The 13,707-nt window shown below is 39.3% G+C and overlaps 1 protein-coding gene and 1 long non-coding RNA gene across 4 annotated transcripts in view; one reads left to right on the top strand and one right to left on the bottom strand.

Annotated features, from left to right (window-relative positions):
* Positions 1-2,188, bottom strand: part of LOC134402584 (uncharacterized) — a 30,047-nt gene extending 27,859 nt beyond the window's left edge. Inside the window, exon 1 of the long non-coding RNA XR_010025721.1 lies at positions 2,089-2,188. This is a non-coding gene — a long non-coding RNA (uncharacterized LOC134402584). The remainder of the gene's footprint in view (positions 1-2,088) is intronic.
* Positions 1-8,917, top strand: part of RNF13 (ring finger protein 13) — a 57,104-nt gene extending 48,187 nt beyond the window's left edge. For all 3 annotated transcript variants that reach the window (XM_063132114.1, XM_063132113.1, XM_063132115.1), the window contains 2 exons: positions 5,041-5,121; positions 7,487-8,917. In XM_063132114.1, the coding sequence (XP_062988184.1) occupies positions 5,041-5,121; positions 7,487-7,857 (452 nt within the window). In that variant the 3' untranslated portion in view covers positions 7,858-8,917. The remainder of the gene's footprint in view (positions 1-5,040; positions 5,122-7,486) is intronic.
* Positions 8,918-13,707: the final 4,790 nt, after the last annotated feature.

The following is a 13,707-nucleotide window of genomic DNA, read 5'->3' as shown; positions in this document are numbered from 1 at the left end:
CCCCTTGTTAGTTTTAGCTTTTCGTATGTAGAGCTGAACATATTTCTTACTATTTCTTGGTATTTTCAGGGTTGCTTCTACCCACTCTGGAAAACAACTCTCTTTAGCTTTTTCAAGCTGCTTTAGTTCAAAAGCATCAAGGCTGAATTAGTATTCCACTAGTAGTCTAGCTGAGTTATTAATGCTAAGATATCAGCTAAGTTTCACGTAAAACAGTGTGTGATAACTTCCTAGAAGCGCAAGAAAAAGCAACCCCTGAACCTAGGAGAAAAACAGGGCACAGTAAGATTTCAGTCTAATTATTCTTCAAAGCTCCTTTAAACAAAGGGATTGCCATGAGTGTGCTGGCGTCTAGACAGAGCAAGCCTGAGATAGCCCTGGTGTTGCCTGCATGGGTGAACTTGCCCCATGGACAAATCTAGCTCAGAATTAGCTCTTTGTCAGATTTGGCAAGAGAGGAATCAAAATGGCTTGATTGATGGCCCTTGTTGGAAGATAAGATTTCCCAGGGCACTAATGCAAAATCCATTAGCACCCATAACAACAGCTTCAGCCATGTTGATACCAAAGGATTAACCTTTTAGGGCTTTCCTGTACTCATTTGGATGGGAAATAGAGCAGTAGCTCCAGAGGATTGTAATCTTGGTATTAGGCATTCCTCAATTCTCTTTCAACTGCAGCCCATTTTGATTGCCTACAAGCTTTGTGTCATTCTTTCCATTCAGATGAGACTAATTAGTAAACTTTTTTTAAAAAAGGAGATCCTCCCATCCCTTAAATGAATTTTTGCTTTAAATCTGAGCCAAACAGGTTTTGCATTTGGCATAAGGGGTAGCTGCACTGGGGGGGAAATGCTGTTCACCTGTGCCACAATAGTGACAAAAGGGAATTGGGCCTAAGACTGGACTACTGTAATGTGCTGCGCTGCACGTGGGGCTACCTTTGAAAAGTGCCCAGAATTTTCAACTACTGCAGGGTGCTACATCTCAAACACTGACTGGGCTCAAACTTTACATCAGGGTTGCAGAATCCCAGGCCAGGGGTCTCAATCCAATCCTCTGGGGGTTTTCAGATAGCCATGCCCCTTTTTCCGGCTTTAACTCCTTTTTTGTCAAATGCTAATTGTTTGGTGGCTTTTTGGTGTAAAAGGTTGAAATGCTGACTGGCTGGAAGAGCTTTAATCTAAGATATACCGGTATTTTGCCCCAGCCGATTTGCCTTTGGCCCCGCCCACTACCAGAATATGGCCTCCGAGTACTTTCTTCAAAATGGAATTTGGCCTTTGGCTGAAAGAGGTTCTGCTCTCCTGCTTTAGATCATGTGATGCCTTTCCTGCTCCAGCTGTATTGGCTAACAATACACATCTGGTTGCAATTCAGATGGCTGGTTTTCTGCTTTAAAGGTCTAAATACCTAAAGGGCTTCCCTCCATATGAGCTTTCCTGGCTATGCACAGAGCATAAGTTCATTTTTAATATTTAGCATATACATCTGTCTCCTTTTAATTTTGAATTAAGTGATTCTTTTATTATGCTATATTGTTAATTTGATGAATTGTTTTGTTTACTTTTTTATGAGCCACCTTGAGCACTGTATAGCTGAGGTGTAAGCAGTGTGGTGTGCCCAGATGCAGCAATGCACTCCTAGATAGCTTTCTTAGTGCTCACCAAGGTGTCCTACGCCTCCCACTTAAAAACAGTTTAAAAATAACACATTTTCTGAAAATTGGTTTCAACTAAGTTTTTTAGTATGCTGGGGCTCAGATTCCACTGCTGCCATGTACTCAGCCTTTTAGGCACATTACTTGTTCTTTGCCATACCTCTGATGGCAGCCATTTTGTGGTGGCATCCAGGACAGCTTCTCAAATGGCCAAATGTCTTCACAGCCCCAAAATATGCCTACACCGGGTATAGCAGAAAGGTGGTATACAAATATTCTTAATAGAGACATTACAAACATCCAAATTGGCTGATATTTGTTCCAATACAGAGATCCATGTGCACAGAAAGTTCTTCTTAACATGCCACCCTCTTTTCAACAGAGGGAGATGTTCTGCACAAATAAAAGAACATGCACATAGATAGTCACCTGTAGAGAGATGGTAGGGAGGCCATTCTGAGCTGGGTTCATGGTTGAGACGTACACCTGGAGTAGGGTTGGGGAGCATGTTTGAAGGTATTCTAAATGCTCTGGATTAGGATGGCAAAGAATTGGTTAATTTTATGCTACATAATCCTTACATTATGAGAAAGGGACGGTTACTATGCTAAAATACAGAATGCAGTGCAACATGGTAATGGTAAATAAAACTAGAAAAAAGGTTGAATGCCATTTATTCTGTCATATGGCAATCATATTAAGGATGCTGACAAGGAAGAACAATGATTTGTATACCATTTGCATTATTAAGTAATGTAAGTACAGGTATACTATTTACTAGGTATTTATAAATTGATTTATTCCTTCAAATGGGATTGCCCCTTGATCTAATTAGCCCATCTGTCTGGCTCCATAATGGAGTATAAGCCCTCATATGGTCCACCAAAGTCATAATTTTAGTTCAGCAGCTGCCATTCTTGGTACCTTAAACACTTCAGTTGTACAGACAATTGTTAAGAATATAGCAAGTTCATTACACTGTGACCAGATTCAGATGACACACTATGGCTCATTGTGGTTTATTTAACCCACAATGAGCTGTAGCACCCGTAGGCAGTAGGTTGCATATTCAATGCCCACTTGGGATCTGTCATGTCATGTGAACATGTTTGCAGACCATGGTGTAACCATGGTTTGGTTTAACCCTCATAATACCCAGGCTTGCCAGGATCTCACACTAACCCTGAATGGGGTTTACATATTCAAAATGGCAGCCCCACATACCGCAGCCTCACTGTGGGTTAAGTAACCCACAGCCCCTATGTGTTACTGTCAACCCTGCCTGCTAACCAAAGGATTAGTAATAGCACCATATCAAATTAATTTCAATAAAACATGTATTCACATTATTTTGTCCAAGACGTTTAGTTTTGTGGTGTTGGATGCCAGCATCCAAATGGAGAATAGGGGCAGCAGCAGATTAAATTGTAGGATACTCATGCCATTGGTGCAATTAATTGGTGCTCTAAGAAGTGTTTCAACACCTGTTGAAAATTACATCAAGATGGAACGGTAGAAACTGACTAAACTAAACATTCCCACTTTTAAATAAGGCAGTTCAATCTTTCGTTCTAGAGTTAACTTCTTAGAAAAAGGATTACTAACCCTAACCTCATGTATTAGCAGTATATCTCACTGAGCTAACTAGTTTTACACATTTCATTTACACCCAAAATCACTATATGTGTGCATCTTTACTTTTGATTACGTATTAGAAGAGCACACACACCAAGGCATTAACAGTGCAATTCAATGAATGTTTACTCAACATTAAGTGCAGAATCCTAATACAAACACCTCTGTGTCGATGGCTGGAAGATTGCACACTGTTGGTTCTCTGCCAGTGGAGAGAAGCACCACTGGGAATGGGGGAGGACACTCCACAGGCTCGGAATTATAGTCCCAACACATACGGAGGGTGCTTAGGTTAGGGAAGGCTGAAATAGGGGCAAGAAAAACTATTGCATATAGATATGATGAGCTTCCATGCCTATTAAAAAAAATGTTGGCTTGGGGTGCAAGTCTTTACATGTCTAAGGATGCACAAGTCCTGGTCTCAATATGTTAAAAGAATCTGTAGTAGTACATTTCAAAAATAATGCAAAATGTAATAATTTACATGGGGTTGAATCCAGCGTCAGTCACATTTCTGGTAGAGCTGTTGAAATCAATGTGACTTGTTAGTGATGACTTAAGTCCCATTGATTTCAATGGGTCTATTCGAAGTATGACTAACTGGATTTAATCCATGGAAAATATATTTCCACGTGCATACATAATCATAATGCATTTTCCCTTTCATTCTGTATTTTCGTGATGTGATCCTTGATGTATTTGCATTTTATATTACATTGGGTTCTTCCAGGCAGATGACTCATAAGACATTGCACACCTATTCCATCTTTTAATGGATTTGTGGAAAGAACCCCCTTGTAAAATTCTGTGAATGGGGCAGGGTGATTGCATGATTAAAGCCTTGTCTGGATGCACCCAGTCATGTTACTATTATTTTAATGAACCATGAGTCCAGCAGTGAATAAATTACTTGCTGTTCTGTTCTAAATCTAGTAACCAGAAACTCTAGATGTATTTGATTGCTTTGTCTGTTAACTTCATAGAATAGTAGAGTTGGAAGGGGCCAACCCTCTGCTCAGTGCAGGGATCCACCTTAAAGCATCCCTGACAGACGGCTATCCAGCTGCCTCTTGAAGGCCTCTAGTGTGGGAGAGCCCACGACCTCCCTTTGTAATTGGTTCCATTGTCGTACTGCTCTAACAGTCAGGAAGGTTTTCCTGATGTCCAGCTGGAATCCGGCTTCCTGTTACTTGAGCCCATTATTCTGTAGTTATTTCCAAAACTACAGCTTCCCTTTCCAACTACAAATGATATTCTTTTTCTGACAGGAAAAAAGAGAGAAATAGCTGTTGTTGCAGGTAGTTTCTCAAGCTTCTAATGAAATGAGAGCTCAAGCTTTCATACTGGCTAGCATTTATTTATGGCTGATTAAGTATGGCAAGTTATTAAAGTTCACAAAGCTTTCTGATTTTCTGACTGTTACTTTCTACTATGTTTGGAGTCATGTTAACCAACCATTTCTTTTATACCTTGCCCTAATTGGGATTGGAAGCTGGCTTATAGCGAATCAGAACATTGGTCCATCTAGCTCAGTATTGTTTAATCAAAAGCAGGGACACAGAATCTCTGGCCCATGAAGCCGCCTTATCTGGCCCTCAGGTGTCGCCTCCAACTGCTCTGCCGGTTATATTTGAGGTGGCCAAATGTTTTTCTCTTTGCCCATACTGCCTGTAGAGCTTTTGTTCCACAAATGTACTTTGACTTCCATTGTTGTACTCAACTTTTATTCAATATTTTATACCGCAGGAGATGAGCATGATGTTTGTGCCATTTGTCTGGATGAATATGAGGATGGAGACAAGCTCAGAATCCTTCCTTGTTCTCATGGCAAGTAATTACTTTTGTGCTTGGTGTTAAAATGCAAGGTTTCAAAATGGTATTTGTTATTAAATATAGCTTTTATAATTGGTCTTAGCTAAGACAATAATATAATGTGCATCATTGGGACTTCTAGAGTCGCAAAACAAAACACTCCTTGCTATTTTTATGCAGGTGTCAGGAGTTGACCATCTTAATTAGCATCATCTAGCTATCTGTTCATATTTGGTTTTAAGAGATGACCAGGTTAAGCATTAAACTGTAGTATTTGTTCAGCTAACTTCAGATTTCCATAGCAGTACAGATGGAATGACAGCTTTTCCAAGCCACCTAATGCTAATGGTAATCTACACTAGGGATGTACAGATTCTGTAAAATCTGTACCATCTGTGTTTCGCTGGTTGTTGGTGCCTTTTATTTTGTCGTCCACTCAATGACAAAATTGTATTTTTTCAATTTCACAAATTTGCACTTGCACAAATCTGCCACCAAAATGTGCATTTTCATGCCTTAGAAATGCACATTTTTCAGCTGGAATTTTATTTTGTGTATTTTTCTATAACTAAATTTGCAGAAAATTCCAGGTGGTTAAAAAAAAGAAATGATCCACATGCCTGCGGAATCCACACTACTCAGGTTAAGCCAGTTCACTGCAGAATCCGTGGGTCAGATCCATAGAAATCCAAACTCATTCCATTCCATTGCAGGATTATTATTATTATTATTATTATTAATTTATTTATTTATATAGCACCATCAATGTACATGGTGCTGTACAGAGTAAAACAGTAAATAGCAAGACCCTGCCGCATAGATTTCCCCGACATTCCTAATATAGTTTGCAATGCAGCAGACGGTACACTTCCCCTGGGGCTTGTACCACTGCTTGAAGGATGGAAAGAAGTTTTGCATGTGCTGTCTGATTGCTCTCCCATGTCAACATTCCTCATCTGTGGGAAAAAATGGGCATGTCAGGGAAACATGTAACTAATTTATGGATTTTAGGTGTAGCATTGGCTATCAGCAATAGCCAAGTGGAACTCCCACCAATTGAAGAAGTATACTTCTAGGGACCAGATGCTAATTTATGACCAAGATAGCCAAGGTCATGTGCTTGATTGTGAACGTAAACGAAACTGATGCTGTCACTGGAAAAGGAATGGCTATGTTATACTGATGTAACAAGGCATTTTTTTAATTACGCTTTCTCTATTGCTGACTGTGCATTGACTCAGGCCCAGGGGCCAGATCCAGCCCTCTTTGGGCTCCAGTCTGGACTGGCCCCATACCTTTCCCTGGCTTTTATGCCGCCTTACTTCATTTTGAAAGGTTGAAATGCCTCTCCTGAGTTTTACTTACTAGGAGTAAGATCTTTAAGCTAAAATATACTGGTATTTAGCCCCATGAGCTTTTTCTGAATGGTAATCTGAGGAGTCCTATGCCCTGTGCATTAGTGAAATGGGTAGATTAAACTCAAAACCATATAGAATGCTGCGTACATCATGTCTTGATTGTTAGAAACTGCTGTAGTTTGTAGTTAGGTAAACTGCTCACTTTGATTTGACTTTTGCTACCTGCTACTTTGTTTTACTGTATTTACTTATTTCAGATTGCCACTACAATAGGCTGAGCTCTACATCTGAACTGCATGTAGCATATGTTATCAAGCCTGTAGATGGGCCCCCTTTCACTTTTAGTTCAACAGCTTCTTGTTTTAAGCACTTTACTATATTAATATGTTCCTGATATGTACTCTCAACTGAAGAGTGTGGGAACAGTGATTTCCCCCCCCTTCACACTTGACACTTTGTCAATGAAGCATGAAAAAACATCCCATTAGCTGCCATTGGGGATAATGCATGAACAGCAGGCTGTTGTTGGTTTTTTAAATCCGAACACTATAAGTAACATCTAAGGTTTTAGTCAGAATTGGGGGGGGGGGGGGGCGCTCAACTAGGTTTTCTGGACAGAGTATCTTATATGTGGGAACCCCAAAGAGATTCACTTGGCACCTACTCTACTGTACATTGTTTTCTTTCCAACTTTATTTTCTCAGTATTTTAACACCTAACTTAAATTTAAGCTTTGCTGTTTTAATCTCATATTTTAACTTACATTAATTTTTATTCTGGTTTTATTCTGGTTGTGCTTTTTATATTGTATTTTGTATTTGTGTTTTAAATTTGTTGGTTGTTTTTATGCTCTTCATGGTTTTATTTTTTGTGAACTGCCCAGAGAGCTTCGGCTATTGAGTGTTATAAAAATGTAATAAACAAACAAACAAATGTTATCATAAAACACATTGAAATCCACTACTACTATAGCTGTACCTCCTCCAGTCTAAGTTAAATGTCTCTTTTCCTTTTTCTGACAGCATACCACTGCAAGTGTGTGGATCCCTGGCTGACTAAAACTAAGAAAACATGCCCTGTCTGTAAACAGAAAGTGGTTCCTTCCCAGGGAGATTCAGATTCTGAAACAGACACTAGTCAGGAAGAGAATGAAGTCTCCGAGAACACCCCATTGCTTCGTCCACTTGCTTCGGCTAGCACTCAGTCCTTTGGGGCATTGTCAGAGTCTTACTCTCATCCAAACATGACGGAGTCTTCAGACTATGAGGACGAAGATGATGACAATGAAGATATTGACAGTAGTGATGCAGAGAATGGAATGACTGAAGAGAGTGTAGTAGTCCAACTACAGCCCAATGAAGAACAGGATTACAGAGTGGCAAATACTGTTTGAAACAAGTGGTGTTACATGAACTGCTCTGTCCAAGAGAGCTTGACTCTTATGTACAAGTACATAGGGGAAGCACATTGTGACCCTCCTGTTGCTTCAGTAGAAGCAGCTGTTCATATAGTGTTCTATATTGTTTAATCTCATTACCGGTTTCTTTTTTTGTTCGTTTCATTTGTCTTTTGAAGGCAAACGTTCTAACTGGACTTCACAATCGTAACAAGAGGCACTCCCATCACTAGAGACTATGCACACAGAATAGAGATGCTATTTCAGTGTCTTGTTAAAATCGATTCTAGCCACGACACTAAAAAAATTTCCTGCTTACAAGTGTGTAAAGTAAGTAGAGATTATATTGATAAAGTTATTTATTTACATGTATGGTAAGTACTACCCTACAAACCCAGCCAAAAAGTATATAGGTGTATGTCTGTGAGGGCTTTCCTAGAACAGCCAGCACCATTGCAAGAACAAGGTAGGCCTGTTTAGTATTCATCTCCAACAGATGAGGGGAACATAGGCTTTGATCTCCATAGCAAAGCAATTTAGCTACATTTTCTATTATGCTGTTGTGCTCGCAAGAACAGGTAAAAGTGGTAAAGGAAGTTTCAGCATCACTTCAGCTTAAACATCTGAAGAAAATCAGGATAATATATTCATTGGCACAACTTGCTAACAGCAGCTCAGCTCATTTCTTACGACAGGAACGGGGACCAATGCAGAACGGCAAAATCAAACCATCACATATATAGAAACACTGACCATTGTGTGCTGTTGATTCACAAATGAGATATACCTCTTAATACAGAGCATATGAAGATGCATTTGTCTGCTAAAACTATGCACATAGAAAAATCAAACTAAGTATTGGGATTTGAAAATGAATGCTTATAAATATCTAACAGGATTCTACTGACAATATATCATGAAAAGGCTAAATTATATACAATTGTAACTATGTAGAAATTAGCCACACATCTGTATAATTAAACTGCAAAGATTTTTTTAATATGGCCTTGTACAGGGAAGTTTGAAAGGAGGTTAATAAACATGTTTTCCACTTTAATGGTTATTTTCAGTGTATGTGTAAGAACAATGTAATTGGTATGTTAAGAATTTAAAGACACGGGCTGAACTAAAATGCAAACTCCCATCCATCCCACCTTTCAACATGATGTGCAAAAGGGGGCAAAAAAGTGTTCATGCTGTATGAGCACTCCTCCCCATCAATACCTGTCCTTTCAGGAAACAACGATCTAAAGAGTGAGCTTTTGAAATCCCAGTTAGCTCTTACTTCAGTGTTTATTTGAAAGTAAAGACTGTCATTGCCACTTATCTCCCCGTCCCCCACCCCAACAGGCTGCGAGCCAGCATGAAATAGGTATGTTCTGGGGAACTTTTGAGAAACCCCTGCATACACCAAAAAAGTATTAGCTTCTGCCCATTTAGCTCAGCACAACCAAAAACTTTTACACACATTAAGCTTCCATAGGTATTCACCTATATTGTAGCAAATTAAACTTGGGATGCAATCCAAGAATTTCCTGTGCAAGCCCCACTGAAATAGGAGCCACGTTCTCTTGCATGAACGAAGCTTCTTGGCTTTATGTGCAATAATAAACACAGGACTAAGGAAGTGAGCAATGTAAATATGCTCTAAATATTCCAAATGACTCACACTACAGCTTCTATGCTAGGTTTTGTACAATTAAGAGCCCAACATAAGTCTCTAAAGCACATTTTATGCCCTCATATTATTTATTTATTTTAAGCATTTTTATGCCACCATTCAGCCAAAAAAGGCTCTCACGGCAGCTTACATAAGTATTTGACAGATATTCAAATCTTGTCCTACAGAAGACCCTGCCAACACAAATGTCAGTTTTTTGCCTATCAGTTCTGAGATTGGATTGCAATCCCCATTTCATTAGAGCTTAGTAAGCCTAAGAAATAGCTAACTGTGTCATCACTGTGCAAATGATCAAAAATAATTTCAAAATGGTCAATATAAGTAGCAGAATAGCCACAATCTTGTGCACATCAAGGATGGGGAACTCCCAGCCTGTGGAAGTTCTGTCTCACCCACCCCTAACTCTTTTGTCAGGCTCTGCCTCCTTTTTGCTGCTCTTGAGCTAGGAAGTCCAGCTCTTCTCTCCGATCAGTAATGGAAGTTTAGAGTTGGGGTTTCCTGCAGCTCTGAGCTAGAGAGGTATACAATGATTAAATATTGAAATAAGGTGATAAGAGTACATATAACGAAGAACAACCTTGCATACAGCTCAGTGTAAAAGTGTGGGAGAGAATGTACAGTGTGATGGCTGATGAGGAACAGCAGCAGGTATTAAGTGGGGGTGGGTGGCAGGGGAAGAAACTACTGCAAATTGTGAACTAAAACCAGATTACTTCAACTAAGGGAGGTTAACTTTCAGATCACAAGGGGCCAAGAACAAGCTAGGTGAAGGTTTCTTGTTTTAAAGTGAGGAAAGGGGAAAGGGCAGAATGCAGTTTATGCTAACACTCATATAGGGCACTCTGCTGAACAAGAAACTCAGTAGATGCAAGGTTACTAAAATATTGGTTAATGCAATATACCATGTGATGGAAAATCACCACAAAGCAAAGACCAGTATGATAAAAGGAGAAGTACCTACTTCCAGTGTAGTTGCTGTTATATATTAGAAACTGGATGATAAAAAAGAAACTATGGTGGCTGCTGTTTTATCCCTTAGGAGATCTGGAACACAGTAGCAGGGATGTTTGCAAAACCAAGTTTTTATACCTGATTTATCTACACAGATATATGGTCCCCCTCCCCATACTTTCTCAGTACATATTGCCCCCTGCCTTTTACTGTTCTCTACATACACTATGAACGTGCATCTTATTATAGCTGAACACATAACAATGTCATCCTATAGATATCTATGCAGAAGTCTTTCTGTATATATCTATGCAGATTGTTGCTTCTGGATAAATTGCATCCTAGGTCACACATGCATGTTCACTTCCCTCAGACCAATTTGTATTTGTAAGTCAAGTTTAGAACCATGTGGTTGTAGCCTCCTCAACATTTTAGGCGTCTTCCCTGAACTTCCAGTTTGTTTGTTTTTTTAAAAAAGAGGGGGAAATATTTCTAACATTTCCACTTACTGGAATTCAAGGAAAAGCTAGTAGACAGTATTCTACCCAAATTGTTCAGTAAGTAGTCCTGACCAATGAATACAGACAGTGAGATGATCAAGCATGCTACATTTGGGCTTTAAGATACAAAGGTGTTACTAATTCAGCATTGATTTCCAAGGCCACCCATTGAGGCAGGGCGTGTTGGTTGTTACAAGAAATAAAGAGTTGCTTTGTCTTATTGTCGCCTCTCCCCCATACCTAGGTCCAGGCATGAAGCAACCATATCTACTGAAAATAGTTCCTGCAATTGCCATTTTCACTGTTTACCTCTCACTGCCAAGTCCCCTGCCATAGTTCACAATGATTGTGATGTTCTTTTCAATATGATAGCTAAAAGGTGCGTATTGGCTGAAAAGTGGAGCTCTGATTGTAAACTAGGGAAACTAATGGTTTCCATGCACAGAAATACCTGAACCACAACATTTGCTCTTTTGGGAGGGTAAGCCGCCCAGAGAGCTTCGGCTTTGGGGCAGTATATAAATGTAATAAAATAAATAAATAAGCAATTCTATGGGCCATAGGCATGGCATGGACCTAGCTATTTAGGTTTTTGGGGTGGGTAGGTAAGGATATAATGTTAAGTTTTTATGTTTTGGGGAAAACAGCAGGATGACCCCTTTTAAATGGAGACTCACTGAGCTATTTCCAAAACTAGTGATCCTTTTGCTCATCTACACGGTGTAGCAGACATAAATAAGCATAAGAAATGGCAGTTATTGGAACAAAACATCTCCCAATATTACACAACAGCAGGTTGAGAGGGATCATAGTTTAGGTTACAGTTTTCCATTTTATCATTTGCTCCACAGTGAAGACAAAATTGTTCCATAGCATTATATTGCAGCAGCTTACATAGTAAGGTAACTATAAACATTAGCTAGACCTGTACAGGGCTTTAAAACATATACTACCATTTTTAACCCTGCTCTAAATCTTCGAGACTCTAGATGCCACACTTCTAGGGACCAGAGCAATGCACTTTTTACAGGACTCTACTTGAAGGTAACAGATGAAAGACTGGTGAACACTCTCAGTGAAGCCCAGGTGTTTGGAGGGTGGGGAGGAATGTACAAGCGTGCAAACACATCTAATATTTAAATGAAACTTTTGAGAGATATGCCATACAGACACATGATGTTTGAACAGCAACCAATACACAACATTGACCAAAACATGAGCTGATACTGGCATTGTTGTAGACTGACATTTTTAATTGAGCCATCAAGTGTGTGGCTGCTATGGCAAAGGCAACTTCCACAGTCTGATCATTAAGAACAGAATAAACAAAAATGCCAATATAATAATATGCCTTTATACAACTTTATGGTGTGACCACTCACTTGGGATACCATGTACAGTTCTAGTCACACATTGGAAAGGATATTAAAGAGCTAGAAAAGGTGCAAAAAAGCACAACTACAACAGTTAAGGGGCTGGAGCAATTCCCCTGTGAGGAAAGGTTGCAGTGCTTGGGCTTTATAGCTTAGGAAAAAAGGCAAGTGAGATATGGAATAGGTGTGTAAAATTGTGCATGGTGTGGAGAAGTGGTTGATTTTTTTCTCACAATAAAAGGTAGGGGAGTGGTCATCCAACGAAGCTAAATGGAGCTTCAAGACAGATAAAAGTACTTCTTTACAGTGCATAGTCCAACTGTAGAATTAGCTACTACAAGATGTAGAGATGGCCACCACCTTGAAAGGCTTTAAAAATGGATTAAACAAATTTCTGGAAGGTAAGGTTATCAATGGCTACTAGTCATAATAGATGTATTTATTACTTCCATTATCAGAGGCAGTATACCTCTCAGTACCAGTTGCTAGGAAACACGAGCACAAAAGTGCTACTGCATTCATGTCCTGCTTGTGGGCATCTGGTTGGCCACTTGTAGCAACATAATGCTGGACTAGATAGACCTTTGGACTGAGTTATGTTATTGTTTAGGACTTGGGTATCACTGGGCACTTGGAAGTTCTCCCTGGCATCTGCATGTAGAGTTGGGAGAAGAAAAGAATTAAAAATTCTCTTTTTAAAATGTTACTATTGTTCATTGTGGTTTTATTATTTTTGTTACTTGTAAACTGCTTTGATAAGATCTGCATTATAAAAGGCAGCATTCTGAGTACTGTTGTATTTAATGTTCCCGGCCTCAATCCAGAGGGAGAAGTGGGTAAGAAATAAATATATTAGTAGCAGCAGCAAATAAATAAATAAATATTAAGCTTGGCAGAACTATATACGAGTAATGAGTATGAGATTAACATTGACAGAACGAAGATTTTTGACTAGAGGTACAAGTCAAGTTTCACAACAGTAGAGAATAGACTGTTAAACCACCTTGTAAAAACTCTTGATGAGACAGGCAGATTTAAAACCAGGATTCATATTCTTGAGAGAGACAGGGCAATTATTTATGTATCATCAAGGTTGTCACAGACAACCTTATCCTCCTGTCTAAACAGTTTCATAGATGACCCCAGCATTTTTCTAAAATATTTAAAATTCATCTCTCTCTCTTTTTGGGGAAAAATCATTTTAGAACTTGTGCTGCAACATTAAGGGCACAATCCTTTGGTCCCTGGGAGGGAATAGGATACTGTGGACCTTGTTCATAACAAACAAAAAAGATCCACTGTGGAGATCCCTCCCTTGACCGTCAGCAGAAACCTTCACTGC

This window comes from Elgaria multicarinata, chromosome 8, assembly GCF_023053635.1.
Source record: "Elgaria multicarinata webbii isolate HBS135686 ecotype San Diego chromosome 8, rElgMul1.1.pri, whole genome shotgun sequence".
Taxonomy (NCBI): domain Eukaryota; kingdom Metazoa; phylum Chordata; class Lepidosauria; order Squamata; family Anguidae; genus Elgaria; species Elgaria multicarinata.
The sequence above is the reverse complement of the archived record's forward strand: the minus strand, read 5'-3'. Positions and strand labels throughout refer to the sequence as shown.